Source organism: Zonotrichia leucophrys, chromosome 15 (assembly GCF_028769735.1).
Source record: "Zonotrichia leucophrys gambelii isolate GWCS_2022_RI chromosome 15, RI_Zleu_2.0, whole genome shotgun sequence".
Lineage (NCBI taxonomy): Eukaryota > Metazoa > Chordata > Aves > Passeriformes > Passerellidae > Zonotrichia > Zonotrichia leucophrys.
This window is the reverse complement of record NC_088185.1, coordinates 10,470,498-10,495,154: the sequence shown is the minus strand read 5'-3', so window position 1 is coordinate 10,495,154 and position 24,657 is coordinate 10,470,498. Positions and strand designations below refer to the sequence as shown.

Sequence of the window (24,657 nt, the reverse complement as noted above, 5' to 3'; positions counted from 1 at the left end):
TTCCTCGACAGTGTCACACATCACAGCTTGGGACACCACTACAGAAATAATTATAGGAAGTAGCTCTGTTCCACAATTTTCTTAGCTGTTGTAATTAATTAGCACATATCCCCAAATCCCCAATACCTGGAGCCTGAGGAGCTACAAATACTGGAGCAGTTTTCTGAGGGTAGCCAAGACAGAGCCCTTCCAGGAGCCCCGCGGAGGTTCTGGACGCTCTGCTGAGGCCTTCGAGGGGCCGCTACTCGCCCGCCTCCTCCTGACCTCCCGCGGCTCCTCACACGGAGACGTCCCGTCTCCCTCATTCAGACTTTTTAGGCACAAGACAAGGGGGGATTTGGCCAGGGCGGCTCGGTGCAGGGCAGCGAAAGGGACTGAAGGGAAGCATCGGACCCTCGGCAGCCGCCGCGCTCCCTCAGCCGCCCTCAGCCGCCCCCTCAGGCCGGCCCGCGCGCCGCGCGCGCCCCCTGGCGGAGGGCGGGAGGGACGGCGGGACCCGGCGGGTGCGGGATCGGGGCGGGCAGCGGGACCGGGGAGCATCGTACCCCCGGACTCGGCACTGCTGACACCGCGCCTCAAGGGCTCTGTGCGGTTCTGGGCCCCCCAGTTCAGGAGGGATATTGAGGTGTGATATACCCCAGCCAGAGCGTGCCAGGATTTCCTCTAGTAACAGTGCAGTGTGTCCAGAGGAGGCTGCGGAGCTGGGAAAGGGTCTGGGGCGTGTTTGAGAAGAGTTTGGGGTGTTTAACCTGGCGGAGGCTCAGGAGGGACCTTATCGCTCTCTACAAGTACCTGAAAGGAAACCGGAGTCACGTAGAGATCGGGCTTTTCCCCCAGGCAACAAGGGACCGGACAAGAGGACACTGTGTTAAGCTGCGCCAAGGGAATTTAAGGTTGTCGTGAGGAGGAACTTCTTCACAGAAAGTGTGATCAGACATAGGAATGGGCTATCCAGAGTAATAGAGGCGTTTAAGGAAAGACCGGACGTGGTCTGGCTAACACGGTGGTGACTGGTCACGATGACCTCAGGTCATTTCCACCCTCAGCGGTTCTGGCTCCGTGACCCGCGGGCAGCTCGCGGCAGCACCGCGCACGCGCGGCCATGGAGGGAGGCGGGGCCGCGCTCTCCTCCCCTTGTCCCCGCCCCTGCACACCGCCCATTGGCTACAGTGCGCGGAGGCGCCTCCCCATTGGCCGGGCCTGCCGTCCGTCCGCGCCGCGCGCCGCCGCCGCCGCCATGGTGCGCTTCAAGAACAGGTGAGGAGGGCGGGAGGCGCCGCTGCCGTGTCCGGGCCGGTGCCGCGCCGCTCACGCCGCGCTGTCCCGCAGGTACGTGCTCTGCGAGGTGATCTCGGAGGACCCGCGGTGCCGGCAGTGCATCGAGGACCGCGTGCTGGGCCTCGCCGTCAGAGACGCCATCACACGGGTGCACGGGGATTACGGCCTGGCGTGCTGCTCCATCTCCTTCACAGGTGCGGGGGAGAGGGCGGCCCCGGGGCGCGGGGTCTCGCCGGCTCCGCTCACCGTGCGTGTGTGTCCCGCAGTGAAGTACCTGAACGCCTACACCGGGACGGTGCTGCTGCGCTGCCGCAAGGACTCGTACCGGCTGCTGTGCTCCGCGCTGCCCTTCGTGCGGCACCTGGAGAGCCGCGGGCAGCGCTACCCCTGCTCCCTCAACACCCTGCACGTCGGAGGTCAGCAGCGCCCGGGCTCGGGGGGAGGACGGGGCTTTAATCACACCGGCCACGATGCTGTGGTGCTGCTCTGGGTGCGACAGACATTCCTCTGTGTTAATAACATCTGCTTTCAGCAGATCCAAATAAGAAACAGGCACCAGCAGTTCTTTTTTTTTGAAAGCCTCGTTAACTTTGCTTGAAGCTTCATTATATTTATCTCAAAACCAGAGCAGCAAATACAACGTTACATAATTTAAAATATATTTTCAAAGTACAGTATCTTCTGTATTTTGAAAATTAACCCCCAGGGGAACTAACAGGCACTGCATGTTTGAAATTATTGTTCCACCATTTAACCTCAGCAGTGCAGAAGTCTGCAGCCCCTTTGTAGCATTTACAATAACAAGCTTGTTTCCTGGGGCATTTATCACTTGATACAATGCTCTTCGTGAAATACACACGCAGCTCTGAAACATTTGGTTGTGTAGAGTGTTAGATGCTGTTCTTGTGACTTCCACAGGTACCATAAGAACATGTCAGAAATTCCTGATTCAGTATAACAGAACACAGCTGCTGAGGTTGTTGCAAAACTGTACAAATGAAGGTGAGTTTCTTCAGCCACTTTCCTAAAAATGTAGCCTCAGTTCCTGGGGTTTTTGTAGGATATGCTGGGCTACTTCTGAATTCTTGGCCTGAGAAATGTTTCTGTCTTTAGAAGTGGAGCACAGTCCAGTGTATGTGAAGAGATCAAGTATTTAACCCTCTGTTGCTTTCTTTATTGCAGAGGAAAGACAATGCATACAGAAGTCCTTGTTGAGCTGTTCCCTTACAGAAGAGCAGTCTGAAAGTGGAGATGAGGAGGATGATGATGGCACAGAGACAGACTGAATGTCAGTTATTACTGTTCACTTCTATTCTGTGCTTGTTTACTCAAGATGTGACTGATTATCTTCAGTGTTAAGCAGTGCAGGGGACTGGAAAAGCATTTGTTCATATTTAGAGTTCATTCCCCCTTCCAAATGTTTTTAAATTTAAAAAAAATAAAACATTATTTCACTTAAGTAGGTTATTTGCCTGTTTCACTCCAGGAGTCAAAACCACTTGCACTCCTCAGGAGTGCAGCAGCTCAATGTGTTCTTCATACTGAGGTAGAAGGGAGCTTTAGGCAGTTGGCACAGACAAGGAATGTAGTTATTCTCCTTCAGCATACAAAAAGCATTAACATCTGCTTTTTACTTTAAGTGCACTGTTAGCCACAGGGCTGTCACTGTTTTGAGTGAGAAAAGCACCAGTTGTGTACACAGGAGCAGTGAGTTCATGGAATGTATGGCAGAGTGCAAGGCTCAACTCCATCCCCCCATTACAAAACTCATAGGTACAAGTACTGCTTAGATATTTATTAAGTTTACACCAATCAGTTACAGGAAAGTAGCATTGCTGGTATTATCTCGAATCCATAGGAAAACAAGATACAATTGAAGATGCTGTCCCTGTGGGGACAGCCCTGCAGCAGGGACAGCCTGCCTTGCCCACATCACTTCCCTTAGCCTAGTGCCTGTGACATGTGGAGGTGAGTTACACCAGCTCCAGCTATTCTCTCTTCCCAATGCAAAGAAAAGTTGACTATAAATGTGCAGAGATAACAGAACACAACAGATACTGGTTAGACACTTAAGTTTTGTTACTCCTGTTCCTTAGCTTAAGATGACTTGCTGTAACCACAGTTCGCTGCATATTTGAATCTCTTAGTTGCTTTCTCTGCCCTCATCAACTGTTTTCCCATATGCATTTAAAGTGTTGACAGAAGATGTGTTACACTGTCAGGTATCCTGTGTGAGTTTCTTTGCAGTCCCCTGACAAGCTGTACTGTCTTTCATTGAGTGGGGTTAGTTGTGACCAAGCGTGAAGCCAAGCTGCTTTCAAAGAAGGTCTTGCAGGTGTTTCCTCTATCCTCCTGCAGCAGTTGCAAGTATTCCTTACCTCCCCCTCTCCTGTTCTTTCTGGCTGACAGCCACATGTGATGGACTCTTTGGTACCAGCTTCCCACGAGGCACACGTGTGGAGCCTGCTGCTCTGAAATCAAGCACCCATGCACTGACAGCAGCTTTTTGAACAGGGACACAGCCACTGAGTGCCAGTGGTGCTGGAATACCTGACTCCAGGTGCCTCAGACACACATTTCCTGCTCAGATCAGTGTCAGAGGGACAGAGCACACTGAAGCCTGTGCCACTGAGGCTGAAGACAGCAAAAGACACTGTCAGTCTCCCTAAGTTCAGTGGCACTTTTCACCAGCACCCTGCAATTAATTCTGCCAGCAGGAAGGTAAAATGTGACCCTGTGCAATGTTCCAGGGCTCCAGGCTGCTGTGACAGTTCAGCTGCAGCACTGTGAGCGTGTGTGCGTTTGATTTATTGCAACTGTTGGCCTTGACTGGTACTTGACACCTAAAATTCATTTTATTCAACAAAATCCACACCACTTAACTCAGTAGCTCAAATCAAACCACAAGCAGTGCAGAATGGGACCACCCAAAGAAAGAGCAGGGGGGGGTCCAGAGGAGACATGTTCATAGCACAGATCAACTTAAATCCCAGAACCAAGCACATCCAGGCCCTTAGCCCAGTACAAGAGAACCCCAGTTTCTTGCTGGGCTCTAAAAGTTATCTACAGACTTCAGCTATCAGTTGTTCTTCCAACTCAAGAGCAGCCAGTGCCAAACCATCATTCAGAGGGTTACCAGGAGCCCTTGAGGGGAGTGTTCATTCTAGATGACCAGGTTAAAAATGAGTAGCCCATGGTTGGCAAAAAACAAACAAGAAGTAGCAGCCTCACTCACCCACATTAAAACAGACCTGAACAACTGAGAGAAGTCAGGAGGTTCCTTCTACCACTAGTGCCATTTTGAAATACAAATTCATCAAGCCACTTTAAAACCAAGTAGCCAAGATCTGCTTTACACTCACCTCAGCTTTTTATCTTTCCAAGCCAGGAGAACAGGAGGAATTCTTGCTCTTTAGAAAAAGAACAGATATAGCAGCTAACACTCTAAAGCCAATAAGCTGTTTTGCCTGTATCCAGTGCAGCCAAAACCAGTTTCTCAAGAGAGCAGTTTGACAGCTTTACTGCAACAGCACTACTGTCAGTCAGCTGGACTTCTGCCCATGAATAATTACAGGAAAATAAAGGTTCTCTGCCTTTTCTCTTGGGTAATATTGCAGTACTTTGGCAGTGCCACACACCTGTAAGGACTTTCACACTGCTTATCAGGCCCAAAGGACTGACTCAGCAACTAGAAGCCTTGGCAGATTTGTCTCTGGGTTGTTACTTCCAAAACTCTGTTTCAGTACAAATTCGTTAAGCAGTTGGAATCAAAACATGTTATTCAACATATACTATCATGGTTTCCTCCTGAAGCCCCTAGAAGTCCTGGAAAAACAAGTTTAGGCTGTTCAAATTTAAATACTTAAACTATAGCAGCAAAACAAAGCAAAATTAAAAGAAAACCAGGAGAGGAAACTTCTCTTAATAGCAGAATCACTTTGTGTGAACAACAGAGGTGCTGAACAATAGCTTCTGCTTCTGTTTCTTTCTTTTCTTGCCTCCCTTTTCCTCTGTGAAGAATTAAAACAGTACTGTCATTCTTCTCATGGAACAGGAACATCACACAGATATTATAAATGGTCTTCCCTGGCTTCTACAGATCCACAACACTTACTATCAATTTACTGAACACCAGGTAATTTAGCAAAAAAATTACTGCAGATGAACTAAGGGAGACGCCATCACATCTGAACACAATTATAAACATGCCTTAATGATTGTAAAGTTGCTGTTGCAACAGTTGATCCTGGGACTGCAGTGTGCAGCATTTGCCTTTCCAACAAGTATCACTTGGTATGTGTCCAAAAAAACCACAAGTGGAGCAGACACTCCACTGAAACTCCCAGGCCCTCCCATCCAACTGTCTCCATCCAGTGCAGTCTCCAAACAGAAGCCAAAGCTAAAACACCAGAACTGAGCATTAAAAGCAAGTTTTACCAGCCAGCACTAGGTTTAAGTTCATCTCAATTTGTTTCACATTCCCTAATTTGAAATTTCAGCTAGCAGTTACCTGGACATTTTGGTCAAACTGAAGTGGTAGCTCAGCAGCTCAGGTATTTCAGTTTAGAAATTTATAAGCTGAACCTCCTTAAGATAAAGCTTAATTTAGGTTCCACTAGAGACATGGCCAACATGATTGTAAAAAGCCATCTTTGTCCTAACAGGATTCTTTGCTAGTTGGAGATCTCAGCTCCCACTAAGAGCTTGAAGCTGACAAGAAGCCCTGGTCAAGCTGTTCAGAAACCACAACCTAACAATTTTCAGAACTGCTCTCTGGCCAATTTTTGGTCCCCAAAATTGCTGCTTTCACTTCTCCCAGAGGAAGAAGGGGAAATACTCAATTTTTTCACTTCAGAAAGCTTTCCTGCCCTTCCCCCTGCCTTTTACCTGATAAATGATCAGCTGTGGACGGTTTGTCCAGTTTCAGGAGGGCTGCCTCAATAGCTTGGCTGAAGGAATTCTGGAAGCTGGGCACAGGTATCCGGTCAGAGCTGTCACTTTCTCCATCACTCTCTCCAGGCACAGGCAGTGCCAGAGTGTTCTCATCTGAAAGAGGGAAGGAGTGCAAAAGGCTGTATAAAACTTCCACCACACAAATGCCCCTCCACACTCCAGATCCTTCTTTTGAAGTTACAAGATTTCTCAGATTTAGGTGCATGGTAAAGAACCTGAAGTACTAATACCAAATTTTCTTACCTCTTGTCTTTGGAGCAGGTTTAGGCCACGTCTCTGGTTTTGCCTTTCCAACTCTCAGCATCTATCAATACAGATGTAGGATATGATTAAACTCCACATTCCAATCCTGCAGACCCCCTAAGTGGCAAGAAAATCTAGAAACCCCTTCAAGCACTCAGACCTTCTGATATCTCCCCTAAGATTTATCCCACATTGTTTTTGTAGAGGAAGCAATTGTAGTCTCAGCCTAACCCCCAACTAAGAGGTAGTTCTGACAAGATTCACTCTGCTGCATGGTTTACCTGGGCAAAGGAAGGGAAGGGAGATTCTTCTTCCAAGCTTCCACAGAGCAATGGGCTGACCTGGCTGGCAGCAGGTGACAGTGGAGTTGGAATAGACTCTGCAGAGAAAGGAACTGAGAATTAAAGCCAGGTACACCTAGCCAAGGCAGTCATTATGCTGCTTATCAGGATGTAACAGAAATAAAGTTTTTATATCCTATGTAATTACTCATTTTGATCTCATTGGTTCTATCCATCAGTCACGCAGTGGGATCTCTCAAATTTCCTCAATCTTTTTATTTAAGGAAAATTTAAGTTTGCTTGTGGTTTTCTTTTGGGGTTTTTTGAAAGCTGGGCAGGGGGAGGGTTTGTTGAGTTTATTTTAGAATAATGTGTTGAGAAGATGGAGATGACAAAAAGAAAAAATGCCAGTAGTGTTTTCCTGGCAAACACAATTTTCGTCCCTTTTTGGAGCAATTGTTCCCTTTCTTCTGCCTCATGTAAAAAATGGGGTAACTACAGTGCAGATCTCATATTGTCAAGGTAGAGGCAGCAAAAAGCAGACAAAGGAAGAGAATGTTTCTTAACCATGTCTGCTTTTTGTGTATTAACTCACAGGCAGTTTAGGAAAGAATCAGAATCATAGAATGGCTTGGGCTGGAAAAGACATTAAGACCATCTCAATCCACCCCCTGCCATGGGCAGGCACACCTTTCACTACACCAGATTGCTCCAACCCCATCCAACTTCACCTTGAACACTTTCAGGGATGGAGCAGCTGACCTGCTCTGAAAAGAAGCTGTCTTTGATCAATATTGAGAAAATTTAGCATGATGACCTGAGCAACAGATCCCAAAAGAAGGATCGAGAGCTAGATGCGATGTGTTTTTCCAGATGCTCACCTGTCTGAGACACAGGGCTTCTGCCAAGAGGAGTCTGACAGAAGCCCTGATGATCAACGCTGGTAGTTTCTCCAGGGCAAGAGGTAAAAGCAGGGAACTGCTGCAGATTCTCCAGAGCAATATGGACCTCTGGATCTAGAAAGAGATTTTAAATTAAAGCACTACACAATGTGGGGGAGGACTGCCAATATGCAAGTCATTTCAGGAGTCTAGGAGGTGCCAACTCATTTCTTTCCACCCTCTATTTGGAGACCAGTACAAGTCCTGCTGCTGGATGGAAGCAGTTTCTGGGCCTTTTTTTGCTTTCTTCACTTTTTACTTTACATCGTGATTACTATAAAAACAGAGAGCTATGTACACCATGGAGATAACTGTGCCCTTGAATGCCCTCCATCGCTCCCAAAATGCACAAGAATGCAGCAATTGCATAACATCACTTAACATCCTGACTAAAACAGCTTATGCTTTTCATTACACAGACATTGTTCCTAATACTTTGTAATCTTGTTCTAAGTACACACTACAAACTACAGGCCTCAGAGTTCATCCCATAGCTCAAGAAATCAGCTCAGCAACCAACTATGACTGGAAATCCACCAGTTGTGTGCCATCAGCACTTACATTTGCCCTGTTTCTTGTTCTCTTCCATCTCAATCCTGCGCTCGCGCCGCCGTTCATCGCGAGCTTTCTTCTGCCGCAGACGTTTCCTCTTCTCAAGGTCATCTAGGAGCAATGCACAATGCTGGATATCAAAAAACCCACACAATACTCTGGCAAGGGTTCCTCCAGCTCTGAGAACAGCCTTATAGCACATTAGCAACAAAACATGCTTACATTCAACATGTGCTCTTCCAAGCATTTGGGATTTTTTATTTTTTTTGTAACGGCTGTCTATGAAACAGTGAGCTGGGGCTGTTCTGTCCAGCAGTCACCAGAGAGGTGGTGCAAGAGGAGTAAAGCTCTAATGTATGTTGTTTTTTCTATCATTAAAAGGATAAGAACAACTACAAACCTGAGAACAACTCTAAAGTCTCCTTAGAGATGACAGGGGGCTTCAGAGCCAGTTCACAAATGCTGAACTCACAGGTGAGGGGCAAGTGACAGAGGTAGCGATGGCGCTGTCTTATATCCTGATAAAGAGAGAGTGATTTATCACCACAAGGACTAGAGGCAGCCATGGTGATGAACAGAAATAGAATGCACAATAGTCATCAAATCAAACGGAAAAAAATAGCACCAGTGACACAATGGTTACTTTAAAAACTACAAACACATGATAGATGCCCTGAGTCAGAAACAAATGTTCCAAGATCTCCACCAGCTACATCATAATCAGACTTAGATGCAGTTACATCAGCTTGCTTACTGATTTTCATGTTCTTCCTCCCTTCTCACTCACATCACTGGAACAAAATTCTGCAATACCAGACTTGCAACACTATTTTTATAGTGGACCTTCTACCAAAAAAAAATCTATACTGCAGCCTACTTATAAAAAGCAACATAAGGCCCAGCACCTTCCACAGATGCCCTTAACAGATCAGCATCCCTACTCATTCATACTTATAATTTCTTACTACTGAAGTGAATTAAGTCTCCTCTAAAATGACCAACCGGCTAAAACAAGGCCCTTAATTAACAAAAAGATAAAATAACTACCTCTGTCATGGAGTAGCCAGTTATCTCCACCACAGCTGCAGTTATCTTCTCTGGACTCTTCTCCAAGCTGCCATACTCACGCACAAGGCAGCGAACGTTCACAGGGTGAAGGTACATGCACTGCCCATCCTCCGCTGAAAGGCAACACATCTGTCACATTCACATTTTCTGAAAAATCCCTTTGCCCAGGATTTTTCTCCTGGGAAGCTGAGAAGCCTCAGAGAAAAATGAGGCTATATTATTATATATAGTTATAATTATCTGATTTGCTTCTCCTGTGTTTTGCTCCTTTGGGATGTGTTTGGAGATTGTTTCAGTGGTTTCTGCTGTGAATTGTTTTGATTCTTTGGCCAACCAGTGCCAAGCTGTGTAAGGACTCTGGAGAGAGGGTCATGAGCTTTCACTATTATCTTTTAGCCTTCTCTAAGTATCGTTTCTGTATTCTTTAGTATAGCATTATTTAATAAATTAGCCTTCTGAGAACATGGAGTCACATTCATCATTCCTTCCTGCCACAAGGGCACCCCACAAATACAATACTCATCATCATCACTCCTTCCTTGCCTGTTCATTTTCAGTACCCTTTTCCCCACCTCAGAACATCCTCCACTAAAAAATTAAAGCTCCTTTCCGAGTTCCTGTAGGACTTTTATTTCACAGGGGTTAGCTGCATCTAATGAACTGACATTTCTCAAGGAGGGTCCCAAAGGAGGCATCTCTGCCCCTATGATTTCAGGATTTCATTGCACTGACCTTGATAAAAATAGTAAAAAGGAGAGTTGCCAAGATGTCCACTGCTAACTGTATCTTTAGATTCTTGGCAGCTTGTTTCAGCTGGATTTGGCTCCTCTACAGTGTTCATAACAGGCTCTCCTACAGTGTCCACTTCAGGTGCTTCCTCCTCATCCAGCACTGCCTCTTCTACTTCCACAGGAGGTGAAAAGGAACTTGCCAGGTCAGAGGAAGGCTCCACAAGCTCCTCATCGAATGCAGAGAGATATTCCACATCACACTACCACAGCAGAGAGGATAGAGTTAGTACCACACCACCTACTCCAAAGATTATCATCTCTGCAAAAATCTTTGGCATGAGCTCCCCACACACTGCAGCGTGAGGTGGCAGAATTAAGTGTTAACAGGATCTGCCAGAGCAGATTTGTCACCCACCTTTTTCTCTTGGGAAACAGCAGGCTCCACAGCTTTGGAGCTTTCTAGGACCAATTCTTCCACAGCTGCACTGATTCCAGCCACGCCATTGTTTCTGTCCTGGTCAGCAGACAGGGCTGTTTCTCGCTCCTGGAAATCATCCAAAGGGATCAGGTTTCAATTTGCCCTTTAAGCCAGGAGACCACCCCTATAGTTATTTTTAGCCTTGCCCTGGCATTCCTTTACTGGAATACCATCCCATAAAAACCATTCTGCTGTGTTATCCTGAACACCACATCAGATACCTGGGGCCTAAAGGCTACAGTCTCCTCCAAGGTGTAAAATGTTACTCCAGCAGCAAACACCAGCAATGTGCTAGAGACCAGAATAATCACCACCACCATCCATACAGCAGAACAAGGGTGCTCAGCACACTCTTAAAAATAAAGCTACCAGAAGGCTCCCAAGAGGTTGTTACCTTCAGCTCCTGGATAGCTGCCTCAATGAAACAGGCTTCTGGGGTGTGTTTTTCTTCCTCATACTGTTTCAGTAGAGCTGCTTTCTCCTCCAGGATCACCAGCTGCAAGACCTGCTCCCTGGATGCCAGAAGCAGCTTTGAATACTGACTGTGTTGGTCATCTGCACAGAAGGAGCACCAAATCATTAATATCTGCATGGAGAGCCACCAGTTTGGAGTGCTGCTTCCTCTAAAGTTTTGCTACTGCTCGCTTTTGGGAGTTAATCCCTCAGGGCAGACAACACTCAGCAAGACTTTGATACAGACTCCACAAATTACCATTGTTATCACAAGCTGGTGTCACACAGCTGCTCTGACACCTCCCCCACACAGCAGTTCATCTGCCACTTCACCACCGAGTTGCTACACATCAGTAGAAATGAAGCCTCAACTTCCACACTGTAGGAGCATCACCTTTGAGAAGCCTTGAGGGTGTCAAAGCTTCCTGAAACAATGCAGTCTGCAGCTGCTTCCTCTTCTCTCAAAGATACTGCTGCTGGAAATTTCTGCAAAGCCACCTTGGCTTGGCTCAAACTAGTTCATAAGCCCATATGTATTAAAAATCCATATAAAACATCATTATGAGGTTTGTACAAGAAGCACAGCAGAAATAGTAAGCTAAAGAATTATCTACAGACACCAAGTTAATGGCGAATTTCCTGGCTTTAGAGTGTTCTCAAATCCTATATTTGTTCTTCTGTTTTAAAGTCCCCTAGTTTCAAATACTGAGAAACATGTAAGACCACAACCTGCATGCTGGATATCCCTCACATGTTGGAAGACTTCTTCCAGAGAGTTTAAATGCATGCAGCCCTTCCTAAATGTAACTGCAAAATGAAGTGAGCCAAGACAGCCCACAAAGCAGCAATGTTCAGTAAAATTATTTCTTTAGTCACAAAATTTTTGCGATACTAACAGATAAGATGATGATGAGTTAGTCACACTCTTGACTGGAGAAAACTGAAGATGTCAGGCAACAGATGTTTGGAATAAGGTTTGCAATAATTTTGATTATTTCCCCATAGCATTCACTGACTTCAGCTGATAAGTGAAGATGATGAAAACCTTGTTGAAGATTACAGCCTTGAAATAGTTTAGACACAGAGACAGTTATTTTTGTGAAGCTGTATAATGAGTCAGGAGGAAAAATGTTAAGGACACTGAAGAGCCAATAAAAGCAGTAAGAGTCACACCAATGACTGCAGGATACAAAGGACACATCAAACCATAAGCAGTGACTGTGAAGGGAGGAGTCTGAGTTCAGTCACTTGAAAGGACACAGCACACAAGGTAAAGCTTTGACAGAAAAACAGTGTGAGTAGAAAGTTTACTGTTAATATGTGGTCATTAAGCTTTTCTGCTGCTAAGCCAGGGTCAATTGTCCCAACACAAATCCTGGTCACAGTCAGGAACAGGATTCCAACCACCAGGACTGAGATCCACTCACCTCTGATGTAAACAGGCTGAACCACATTCATCCACTGGGATTTGGGCAGTGCTACCAGAACACCTTTCTCTCTCCTCATGAGTTGCATTGTAATGGTGTCACCAATTGCATACTGACGTGTTTCCATAGCAACAACGCTGCAATGTACGAAGGAGGTTAGCAGTGTAAAAATAACATTGCAAAAAGATGCATGATTTAATAAATACCATCTCACCTCTTGAGATCCTTCTTATGGACAGAGCCATAACAGATAGGACACTTACTCCAGGCCTTCTCACTCAAGGAGAGATAGTGAAGGATACATGCCCAGCAGAAGATGTGCCCACAGCGGGTGATCTTGGCAGCAGTTGGTGGGTACAGACATATGGGGCAAGAGGGCACTTCATGGCTACAGATTCGCTGAAATGGCACACAAGAAGAGCAATACAAGACTCAGAAATCAGTTCTTGGGATCCAGAATAAGCCACCTGTAAGATCTACTCTAACATTATCTTCCAGCTCTTTAGGCTCTGTTTATTTACCAAGAAATTAGTGCACTGTGAAGTAACACCTTCAGACTGCACACGGAATAACCTTCTAAGCAACCCATCTTACTTCTTATGTCTTATTTCTACTCTAATGACATTAAAAAGTCAGTCTTCTCATGTTTCCCCTCAGGTATTCATCATCTCTAAGAGTTAGCAGCATCCCCATCATGTGAATTCAGACAGTGAGAAGACAAGCGAGCTCGGTGGCCTCTCCCACGAGCAGACTTGTGCAGCCCTGTGTAACTGTGAGACTGAACTTACCCACTTCCATCAACATGCTAGGTCTAGTCAGACACTTTGGTAGCTTCCCTGTGTGGCAGAGACATAACTGCCAAGCAAGCACCTAGATTTTTCAGCTCTCTTGTAGTGACAGGTAGCAGTAAGCCTACCTCCTCTCCACCTACACCATGCACCAGACTGTCTTGGCAGATATAAATTGCAGCTTGAGGCAACCCAAAACTTCTGACCACAATTCTCAAGAGATTTTCCATTTTGTTGCTAGGCAAGATAGGCCACCTATGCACAGAATAATTCTTCAAAATTCTACACTCTAGTCCTCTTCTGTGGACTCATGCCCAAGTTTTCTGTTAATATCTCGATCACAAGGACTCTGTCTACAGAATGTCAGATACTATTTTTGATAAGCTCCCATCTGCGAAAGCAAGAAGAAGCTGCTAATTTTCCTAATAGATTTTAGCACTTCTCTTTTCCTGTCATGAAAGTATTTCATAATATATTCCATGACAGATCTTTCCCAGTATTGTGGGAGTGACAGAAAAGGCCTCAACTCAAAAACAGATGAGTTTTATGTAACATCACAGAGGAAAAGAGGTAGTTAAAGACAGGTTGAGGTTCTTAAGAAGGAAAAAAAAAATCTAGCCCATCACAACTGACCACTTGCTCCACAAAGTCCCAGTTGACCAAGGTATCTGGATCAGCAAAGTGGACTGTGTAGTCCTGTTCTTCAGAGACAACAAACTGGCAGCTGGGGAAAGGCAAAGAGACAGATGATCCACTCAGTGGTTTCTAAAAACTTTTTGAGAACTATCCTATAGGATTCTCTCAGCTTCTTCTTTGTCCAGCAGCAAACTGCTGGATGCAGCCAGTAACTTCTATCAACAAAAAACTAAGAGTTCAGTTCACACTCGGATTTTCAGGATACAGGTGTGTCTAATTTCAGTTAGACACAACATCACACAGTAAGTACAGAACGAGCCAGGCAGACTGGTTTTCCAGAAACGTGTAGGAAACAGTCAGCTGCAATGGGGTTCTATTAAAAAACAGGGAATCCACAAGGGGAAAAATCTTGTCACAAAAGCTACAGCTACTGGGGCTCCTGCAAATAGACTTCACTACAATAAACCATAAAAAATATGGAGAAATCAGAAGCATCAATGCTGAAAATACTTTTTAATATTATCAGAGATAGGATGCTCTGAACACACTTCAAATTCTGGGGAAATTTCCAGTCAAAAAGGAATCCTGCTGCTAGGTTACTATATTGATCATCATTTGGGTTATACTAAATACTTTGGGGCCCATAAAATAATCAGCATTTTAAGAACTAAGACCCATATAAGTAATTGCCTTTGGGACTTAATTCAGATTAACTTTCATCTAGCAACTGCTATCCCTTCTATCTCAACAAAGCAACTTCTGGAAAAAAACAACCATCTTCTATAAGGAACTATATAGATATTCCCAAATAGGAGTGTCATGTCCCAAAGCTGTGCTGGAAAATTTGAGCAGAGGATTTTTGTTCATATCTAAAGGACTCCCTCCAACAGATACCTTGCAAATAGGTGAAGACAACACCCCTTTAAAATATAGTCATTACCACAAAAAACACTACAGAAAGGTAATTTCATCCTGGAAAAGACAATTAGTCAAGCTCAAACACAATTCCCTGGCTCGTCACCCCTTACAGCTCCATGTCTCTGCAAAAGTCTAAGAGCCCTGTGGATCTCCCACTCACTTGGCCTGCAGGAAAAGCTCCTTGTTGAATGGTTTATGTCCCCACTTGTTCCTTTTGCCCCAGTTGCCATGTCCATTCCCATCAAAATGTCCTGCTTGGCCACGGGGTTCAAAGGTGAAGTTCAGTAAGTGGTTCAGATTAATCTTCTTGGGACCAGAGAACTGGGCAGGGCTGAACTCTGCCCGTTGAGCCTCTGCTACCTAAGAGAGAACAGCATTGGTTACAAATTGCTGGGGTTTGCAGCAAAGCCACCAGCACATGTGGACATCCAGGCCCATCAGTGACAGCACACAGAACATGCATCATCTACTCACTCACCTCCTCCCATCCCTGTTCTGTAAATCAAGTAGTGCAGTGTCAGAAATGCATGAGAACCTGAAAGTCAGAACTCAGCGCTCTGACCCCATGCTGAGCAAAAGGAGGAGAGTTAAAACAACCACAAAGACATGTAAAAGCTGGCAAAACACAGTCAAGAAGAAGTTGTTCAAATCCTGACAATACTCTTTTATTAGACAGTAATACAAGCCTGATTACTGTCTGCACAGGCTGTACTTGTTTTGGTTAGTTTTCATGTAATGAAGCAACAAATCAAAATTCAGCAGAGGCAGCAGGTGAATTTTCAGCCAGTGATCTGGGTGAGAAGTGCTGCTCACCCACCAACACTGAAAAACCAGAGTATCAGTTAAAGCCCACAAACATTTTATAATACTTAGATCCACATCAGCATAAAAGCCTCCATCTGGTTTTACCTTGCCAATACAATTACTTTTGCAATACCACTATCACCTGTAAATTTGTGCCCCTGAGTTGGTTGGGCACAATCAATCTCCAGAGGGCAAACTTTGGCCTGTTTAGAAGATTGGTTGGCAGAGTCCCTTGGAAGGCAGTGCTGAAGGGCAAGAGAGTCCAAAAGACTGGACATACTTCAAGCAATCTTAAAGGCAAATGAACATGCTGTCCTCTTGTGCCAAAAACATGAGGCAAGACCAGCCTGGGTCAACAGAGTTTTAAATGGAAAAAAAAGGAATTTATGACCTGAGGAAGGACTACAAGGATGTCATGAGGTTGTGCAGGGAAAGAAGTGAAGGGCCACAGCCTGACTAGAACCTAATCTGGCCACTGCTGTAAAAGACAAAGATGCTTCCATAAATAAATACATCAGCTACAAAAAGAGAGCTAAAGAAAATCCCCATGCTTTATTGTATGCAGAAAGAAACAGTGGCAAAGGGTGAGGAAAAGGCTGAGGTACTTAATGCCTTCTTGCCCTCAGCCTTTAATAGTAAGGCCAGGGTCCCCAGCCCCCTGAGCCAGAAGACTGGGACAAGGAGCAGAACGAAGCCCACACTCCAGACAAACAGTGAGCACCCTGCTGTGCCACCCAGACACCCCCAGGCCCATGGGGCTGGATGGGACCCACCCACAGGGAGGGAGGGAAGGAGATGGCAGCAGTGATCAGCATTTACCAGCAGCCCTGGCAAACTGGGAGGTCCCAGCTGACTGGAGTCACCAAATGTGACACACACCTACAGGAAGGTGTGGAAGGAGGATGTGGGGAATTACAGGCCTGTCAGTGTGACCTCTGTGATGGGCAAGGTTATGGAGGAGATTATCCTTCAAGCCATCACACACAGTGTACAGGACAACCAGGGGACAGGCCCAGCCAAGGAGGGTTTATGAAAGGCAGGTTCTGCCTGACTAACCTGACCTCCTCCTATGACAAGGTGACACAGTCCATGAGGGAAAAGCTGTGGATGTTGTCTGCCTGGACCTTAGAAAAGCCTCTGGCACAGTTTCTCAGAGCACTCTCCTGAAGAACCTGGCTGCCCATGCCTTGGATAAGCAAACCAATCTGAGTAAAAACCCTGTCTGGATGGCTGGGCCCAGGGAGCAGAGGGACAGGGGTGACATCCAGCTGGGCCCCCACGAGTGGGGTTCCCCAGAGCTCAGTATTTGGGCCAGTCCTGTTTAATGTCTTTATCAATGATCTGGACAAGGGGACTGAGGGCACTCTGTGCAAGTTCACAGATGACACCAAGCTGGGTGGGAATGTAGATCTGCTGGAGGACAGGAAGGCTCTGCACAGGGATCTGGACAGGCTGCACTGATGGGTCAAGGCCAATGGTGCAAGGTTCAACAGCACCAAGTGCCAGGTCCTACACCCACAGCCCCTTGAAATGCTCCAGGCCTGGGAAAGAGCACCTGGAAAAGACCATCAGGAAAAGACCTGGGGGTGTTGGTAAACAGCAGCTGAACATGAACCAGGTGTATCCAGGTGGGCAAGGCAGCCAGTGGCACCTGGGCTGTACTAAAAACAGTGTGGTCAGCAGGGACAGGGCAGTGAAACTGTGTCACTATATATTTTCACAAAGGACCCATGTCATGTGTACATGGCCTGTCTTGGCACCCATTCTCAGATGGCATTTTCTCTTGGAGCACACCAAAGAACACCTCTCTTCTGCAGTTGCCAAGCTGCTCTGCTCACACTCCCTCTGCATCTCAACAATGTCAGCACCTCTTATCACTCTCTCCCTTCCCAACCCAGCACTGAACAGAGCAGACCAAGCTAGGCAGGGCAGGGTGATCCTCTCATCCCAAGAAAGGAGGCCTTGGAGCCATGGCATCACACTTCTCACCTCATCTCGTCTTCCACCATTAGAAGAGCTAAAAGATTTCCCACTTCCGCCGCTGCCTCCCCTTTGAGGGGGCATCTTGTTAAAAGCTTTGCTTTTCTGTGAATTGGAGCGACGGGACTGAAAGGAAAAGTTCTCATTTTTGGAATATGAAGTTTCTCTTTTTCGATTATAACGCTGTTTGGATCCACTGGCATTCTTTCCATCTGAAAGGAAAAGAAAAGAAGAATCAGATCAGCAGCCTCAGAGCTGGCCCCAAGTACTGCACCTCAGCTAAATTCACCTCAGAGATGAGCTCACCTCAGCCACCATCTTAAGAGTAGTGTTTATCAGGACATTAAATCCCCCAGCAACCCAAACCACTTCATTCCTATCACTGTCCAAAGAGTTGGTCAAAGAGTTTAAAAGAATATATTTGCTGTGCTCTACATTTTATAAAAAAAGTTGTATTTCTTTTTTCCAGATTTGAAACTGCCACCACCAAATAGTAGTGTGTTACCTGGTACATTAGGTTATAAATATGTAAACATCACATACCACATCTTCATACCCCATTACAAGAACCAACAACAACTAGCTCTTTTCTTTCATTTAATTTATCTAGAACACACCATTTGTCATATTTATCACACATAAAATACACCACAATTTATCACACAGTACAAATACACCACTGCCTGTGTTGTTCTTAAAGGCTTCCATTGCCTGTTTTCAATCACTCCTGCACTTTTTGCTTAAAAGATCCCAGCAGATCTATTCTGTTTTAAAAATATTTTTATGTTATCAGGCCAAAAAATGCTAATTGATCTTGGAGCACAAACCAAAAGCTTTGTGACCTTGCAGGGCACATACCTAAGATCTAAGTACAAAGTCCACCAGCCTATGCAACAACAACTGTCTGCCAAAATCTGTACTTAGCACACCACTGACCCCAACACAGGACACAGTGGTGAAGCACAAAGCAAAAAACTGCAGGAATAAAGAGCAGAAAAATCAATCCAGTTCTTCAGAGGGGTGCTCTGTGCCTCAACAGCTGCTAAATCAAACTGCTAGTACAGAGTTAATGCTATGAAAGCATTTCCAGTAGTCTTAACACGAGATCAGAGCTGCCCAAGCACACAACAGGCTGAGGGCTGGGTGCTCAATCCAGCATTGCCACCACCTGCCCCAAGGTTTATTTGTAGCAGAGGGATGGTGATAAGCTCAGAAACAAAACTCCTCAGGCCCACAAGACATCTACCCACACCACCAGCCACAAAGTCACTCTGGATACTCAGTAAACATTACACAAACAGCAACACCTCACACAATATCCAGTTGCACTTTATAAAAGCCCATGAGTTTCCCTTTTCCCACTTTGCAGTCTTCTTCCCCACCCCTTAATATAAATCTTACATGGCAGGCAAACACAACACTGAGATTCAAGATCACATTTCTCATATGGGCAGCTTCATTGCCAGTGCTCCCAGTTTTTCCCTTTCCCAGCACCACTTCCCATCTACCCAAGCATTTAAAAACAGCTGGAATGGCATCATCCACATAAAGTATATTTTGTTGTTGTTATTTTAAGTTTTTTCTTCCACCTGCATCCCCCAGAAAAGGTGAGCTGAGAACAGGATGGTTTGTGTGTTATTGTGTATCACGGAGGATCCAACTTCTAACGAATAAATTGAGCAATAAAAGTGGCTGGAGCAGGTTCTGTGCTGGTCTGCTGTTTCTTGCACTTGTCAGACTCCTCTGGCTGCAGTTACAGCTAAAACAGGACACTATCATTACTTTCACACGATGTGACAGGCCCATATTGCAGACAAACCTCATCATCAGAATTGGTAATTTACTCTGCTATTCAAAAGGCTGATCCTTTAATTCAGAATTAAACCAACTCTGTCAGAAGCACAGCTGTGTAACTCAAACACATGCCTGCAGAGCTGGCAGTGCTTTCATGCACATCAGGCTGAAAGGACATGGCTTGAGTGTTATCAGGAAAAAACATACCAGGAGCTGCCAAGCACTGAGGGTGTGACCAGGTCTGGCTGAATGATTAGACCGACCTTTTTTGAGAATGTTTGTAGGGAAGAAGGAATAACCAACACCTCAGAGTCTCTGGTAAAAAATTAAGTAGTTTTGAAGCAGTTTAGACTACTCCTTAAGTTACTCATGAGCAGAACTTGTCAGCTTAGAGCTCAGCCACCCTCTGCTATCTGTAATTTCAGCAAATGCTCAGAGGGGCACATGCCTGTTGTGCCTGCACCACTTTGCAGCTGCTCTGCCATTTTCAAATAGGGAAAAGAAATAACTCAAAAAAGTCAGTCTAAAGTGGATGTTTACAAGTCCCTGAACTTGGAACAGCTCAGCCCTGGAGCTGACAGAAGAATCTCCAGCCACTTAAAGTTTTAATCGAGTTACTCACCACGAGCTTTGTCAGTCAGATGGTTTACACACATTCCTCTCATACTATGGCTCCTTTTAAGGCACCTCCTAGAGCCTCTGGGAGTCACTTCAGTGACTCTCACATTTTATAGGAAAGAATTCCACTTGTGCCTTTTTTAAAAGGACGCTACAACAGTCTAACAATGCTTCACACCTGATTTTACAGGAGGGCAGTTTCAGCCCCCACCACGAGAATAACTGACCTCAGCAGAAGCCTGGTCCATGAGAACAGTAATGAAATTGGTCAGCAGACAGCCAGGAGCTTGGAAAATGCATCTGTAAATTGGAACAGCTTCTCCCTACCCTGAATCTAAGCAATGCTGTCCCTTCCAACCCTTCCAGCATGCCACATGTCAGGGAGCTCTCTGCTTTCTATCATCCATCCCAGCACTCCCACAAAGGGCAGGGCAGAGAAAAGTGGAAGATTCTCACTGCCATCTTCTCTTGTGAAATCCCAGTTTTAAGCAGGGTAAGTTTGGATTTGGCAAATGAGGAGCTAGCAACAGCCAGAGTGTGCTGGTGAGGTATTCACTCTTCACGCAGGTCCTCAGTTAGTCCTTTTGCTGTTTTCATGGCATCTAACCTCTCTCTCTCTCTCTATATATATATATATGTATGTATGTATATATAGATATACATATACAGATTATGTGGATTTATCTACCCATTCACACTCCAAGAGACTTCTAAAAAATACTGTCAGTATAATTTAAAAACACTAGCAATAAAACTGTTCTATCATTTTGGAGCAAGCCCTGAGATTTGTGGTTTCTCCTGCTGTATCTCCAAAGATCCAGAGAGGGAAGAAGCAGCTCACAGCACTAGAAGCAGCTGTAGGTGACCACTTGGGCACTGGAGCTGCAATGCTGCCTTGCTGCTGGGGTGAGAATTGCTGTTTCCTTCCACCTTTTTCCCCCTCTTTTCTGCTGAGCTGTGCTGAAGCCAGCAGCATTGCATAAGGGGTCTGGATCACACTAAAGCCACAGTGTGGTTTCATGAAAACACAGAGAGGCCACTGCTGCTGCCAAGGCAAACATCCCAGTGAGCAGGAGGTGACTGAGCTCCCACAGCCCAGCCAAGCAGGCTCACATGGGTGTGATAAGGCCCAGGAAGGTTTGTGACAGCTAACACTGTCCATCAGCTCCACAGACTGCAGAGAACCCAATAAGACTATTCTGCCTTAGTTACTTTATCCCACTCTAACTGCATGTGATTCCTGTTGGCACACTAATACAGCATCAAGAAAATTTTCTGTTAGAAACTTTCAGTTTAATTTAGTCTCTGAGGCCAGATTTGAAAGAGAGGAGGAACCAAACTTCCACAGATACATAGGAATACAATACTCTATTTAGCCAATTTCCAGCTGCACTACAAGAGAAACAGAAGCTACCATAAGGGTTCAGGAATATGCATTTGTTCATTTCCTCAGCTGCACAGTTACACAGGTAACTGTGGAAAGCATCAAATGGCAAGTGCTTGACTGGATTTAACCCAGTGACCACCTGAGGAAGGTCTGTGGTGCATAGATTACCTTCCATTTGATTTCCAGAACACATCCTATACCTGTATATTCATATATATACATATATATATATGAGCAATCCTTCACAGAGCATCACACACCACTACAAAAGAGGCTGGAGTGAGGAGGTGTCTCTTGGCAAGACAGGGACAGAAAAAGTTCTTCTTAAAAAGGCTTCCAAGTGTTTGAATTCAAAGCTAAAATTTAACTTTAATTGCACAGTTACACCACAACCTGGGGAGCTGTGGGTGAGTCAGCTCCCATGTCCCACTTCTGTCAATCCTGGGGAAGGCCAATTAACACAGGTGAAGAGCAGGTAATACTTGGTTACCCAGGACATGACCATGCTTAGAAGGTCCAAAAAGGAGCCAACAAACACCTCCAAGATATTTATTTCGTTAACCTTCTGGAGTGCACTGCTGCCTTTTCAGAGGCCTCAAGTAACACAGCTGAAACAAACCACTGAGGAGGAAGGAAATTAGTACAGCAACGCTGGTGTAGCAACCTGTTGACACTCTCTCATATACTTCCAGGACTAAAATCACCAATTTTAATCGCTACTGCCCCATTTCTAGGTTTTAGGAGGAAAAACAAAAGTTGCCAGGAATGCTCACACACTCACTCTCCTAAACAAGTTTAGAGAGCTATGTGGGCTTAGGTATTCCTTGTAATGATGACAGGAACCACACTGGCTTCTGACAAACTGCTCTGTCAGCAGAAGCAGCTGTTTGCAATCCCAGGTGAGACACTTTGGGTTGAACGCCAGATGAGCAAACAGCAGCCAGCAAACCCTGAGCTCCCCCAGAGCAGGAGGTCACCGAAACCCCGGGGCAAGGGGAACGCTGTGTACGGATACCAGACCCCTCGGTGAGGGGTAACAGCACAGGTACAAGATAAAGTGAAGGGCTCTATTCACAGGCACTGGGGAATGCATGTTCTTACTATAGCACCAGGGCTTTAGCGTTCAAGCTGATTACCCCATTAATGAAGATAAAGCATTAATCCTGAAAAGAAGAGGAGAGTAGGAATCCCAGCTCGCCAAACAGCGAGCAGAGCCGGAAGAGGAAGGAAAAAGAAACCAAAAACAGGCAGTGACCTGAAACGCCGCCTATGAAACGCAGCTGAGACACAAACAACCCGGCATGGCCAAGTTCAGCTCCAGCACAAGCCCGAGGCCGGCACAGGGCCCCTGTCCCCGCAGCCCCCGCTCACCCCCGAGCCCCCTCCCCGCTCTCACCGCCTTTGGGCTTAGACTCCCCCGCGGCGGGCCCGGCCGAGGCGGAGCGCGGCTGCTGCCCTTTGCTGCCGGCCGAGGATCCGGGCGCACCGGAGCCGCAGGGGCTGCTCTTGTCCATGGCGGGGGCGGCGGGGGTCGCGCCGGGCGGGCTCTGCAGCATCAACGGGCGCCCCGGGCGAGCGGCGGCCCTGGGCGGGGGGGCACGACGGGCGCTGGCGGAGCCGGCGGGGGCCCAGGCTCATGGCCCGCGGGGGCGACCGGCGGGGGCGGCGCAGCGCGGACTCGGCCTCCTTCATGGCGACATCTTCTCGATGCTCCGCTCGAACCGGGGAAGGCCGCGGGAGGCCGGGCCGGGCCTGCGGGGCTCCGGGCGCGGGGGAGAAAAGAGCTGCTCACGGAGCCCCGCGGGGCCCGGCGCTGCTGCCGCCCGAGGGGTCGGCACCACCCCGGCACCCACCGGCTGCTCGGCGCCGCACCGGCCCCGGCTCGGCCGCCGCTGCCCCGTAATGGCGACGAGTCGCCCGCAGCAGTGGCCGGACCCGGATGCAGCCGGTCCGGGCGGGCCCCCGGGCATGACGGGATTTGTAGTCCTGGGCTGCGCGGGGCGTGACGGGAGCCGGGGCCGGGCCTGCACGGAGTCCGGGGCCCGCCCCTCGCTCCCCACCGGCACCGACGGGATCGCCCCCGCCTCCGCAGAATGGAAAATCATCTGGTATAAAATCCTTGTCATCGGTTTGTAGCAAATAACGGTGAAAGTTAAAAGAAAAAGAAAAAAAGTACTTCATCAGGCCTACTTGAAGTGACGTTTTTTAACTTTTCCCTCAAAGGGGAAAAAACTCACAAGGCAACTCGGATCCTAAAGACAATTCTTTTAACCTTTAAAATGCTTTCTTGAGTGCACCTCCTGATGCTTTTTCCATTGTTTTAGGGATGAGAGCTTCAAGTTCTGTGGGAGAGCAATTCCCAGCTTCTTAAAAAAAAAGTACAGGTGGAGCATGTAAGGGCATCTTTACCCCCGTAATCCATACCACGACCTGAATGTACAGCCCTCAAGCGAAAGCTTCACTGCTAGTTTTGTATGCACAGGCCGCATGCTCCGTAACACCAGTATGATCAACAAATTCAGGAATTTGTGTTGTACACATTTCAAACCAATCCTCTATTAAGAAAAGCCTCATAAAGGCCTTATTTTAACACCTGATTGTTCCCTATTGAGGTCTCTTATTCTTAGAATTACTGACCAAACTGAGTGTAGCTACCACAGTGTTTAGATCCTCTGGATTTGAGAAGGGGGAAAACCTTCAACTTTCTAACAAAGTTGCTCCTCCACATTTGAAAATAAATAAGAAACAGCACATGCAGCACCAGATAGAAGACAGACACAAAACTTTTTAAAGAAAAACACAACATTTTTATTAGCAAATCAACTTGCTGTGGAAAGAAAATAAATACAAGGAAGTCTTTCCCCAAATAAAAGCAACCATGCAGATCAAATAGTGCTCAATAGGAAGGTATTAGTAACAAACATTTGCCCTCGTTACATGAGCTGCAGTGCCACACTCAACACTGCAGAGCCCGACTGGCACCCGGGTATGCCGGGCAGGGGAAGGGCGAGGGCAGCGCTGGCCGGTGTGCCGGGCACGGGAAAGCCCCCAGCTCCCCTCAGGTCCCGGCCGCACTCCGCCATCCCCGCCCGGCGGCTCCGCCTCCGCCGCCATTGCTCCGGAGCGCCCCGGCCACGCCCCCTGCCCGCCGGCCGCCAGCCATTGGTCACCGACAGGAGCTCCCCAGCAGCTCATTGGTCAGACGCCGGATGATGGGCGGGGCGTTCCCCCGCCCGGCGTGCCGCGCGCCCGCTGCCATTCCCATGGCGACGGGAACGCCGCCGGTTCCGCGGCCCCGGTAACCGGGGACACCAGCGAGAGCGGTTG

At 46.8% G+C, this 24,657-nt stretch overlaps 2 protein-coding genes across 2 annotated transcripts; one reads left to right on the top strand and one right to left on the bottom strand.

The window, feature by feature from the left end:
- The first annotated feature begins 1,184 nt into the window (after positions 1-1,184).
- On the top strand, positions 1,185-2,738 carry POP5 (POP5 homolog, ribonuclease P/MRP subunit). The gene is made up of 5 exons (XM_064726519.1): positions 1,185-1,257; positions 1,330-1,472; positions 1,545-1,694; positions 2,197-2,280; positions 2,461-2,738. Exons 1-5 carry the CDS (start codon positions 1,238-1,240, stop codon positions 2,562-2,564), a joined length of 501 nt encoding a protein of 166 aa, XP_064582589.1. The 5' UTR covers positions 1,185-1,237; the 3' UTR covers positions 2,565-2,738.
- Positions 2,739-3,058: 320 nt separating this feature from the next.
- Positions 3,059-23,251, bottom strand: RNF10 (ring finger protein 10). Its single transcript, XM_064726518.1, has 17 exons — positions 22,727-23,251; positions 17,541-17,743; positions 14,908-15,107; positions 13,827-13,917; positions 12,620-12,804; positions 12,406-12,542; positions 10,920-11,080; positions 10,463-10,591; positions 10,049-10,307; positions 9,296-9,429; positions 8,649-8,766; positions 8,258-8,359; positions 7,637-7,771; positions 6,756-6,853; positions 6,475-6,535; positions 6,166-6,324; positions 3,059-5,288 (listed from the first exon to the last, which is right to left on the bottom strand). The coding sequence occupies exons 1-17, from the start codon at positions 22,884-22,886 to the stop codon at positions 5,212-5,214; spliced, it is 2,409 nt and encodes an 802-aa protein (XP_064582588.1). The 5' UTR covers positions 22,887-23,251; the 3' UTR covers positions 3,059-5,211.
- Between the last annotated feature and the right edge of the window lie 1,406 nt (positions 23,252-24,657).

Coding starts and splice junctions, on each gene's coding strand:
- POP5 (XM_064726519.1), top strand. CDS start 1,238: ATGGTGCGCTTCAAGAACAG. Junction 1,258..1,329: donor ATGGTGCGCTTCAAGAACAG/GTGAGGAGGGCG, acceptor GCTGTCCCGCAG/GTACGTGCTCTGCGAGGTGA. Junction 1,695..2,196: donor CAACACCCTGCACGTCGGAG/GTCAGCAGCGCC, acceptor TGACTTCCACAG/GTACCATAAGAACATGTCAG.
- RNF10 (XM_064726518.1), bottom strand. CDS start 22,886: ATGCTGCAGAGCCCGCCCGGCGCGACCCCCGCCGCCCCCGCCATGGAC. Junction 15,108..17,540: donor ATGGTGGAAGACGAGATGAG/GTGAGAAGTGTG, acceptor GTTCTCTCTTAG/GTAGCAGAGGCTCAACGGGC. Junction 12,805..13,826: donor GGGACTTTGTGGAGCAAGTG/GTCAGTTGTGAT, acceptor GTGCCATTTCAG/CGAATCTGTAGCCATGAAGT.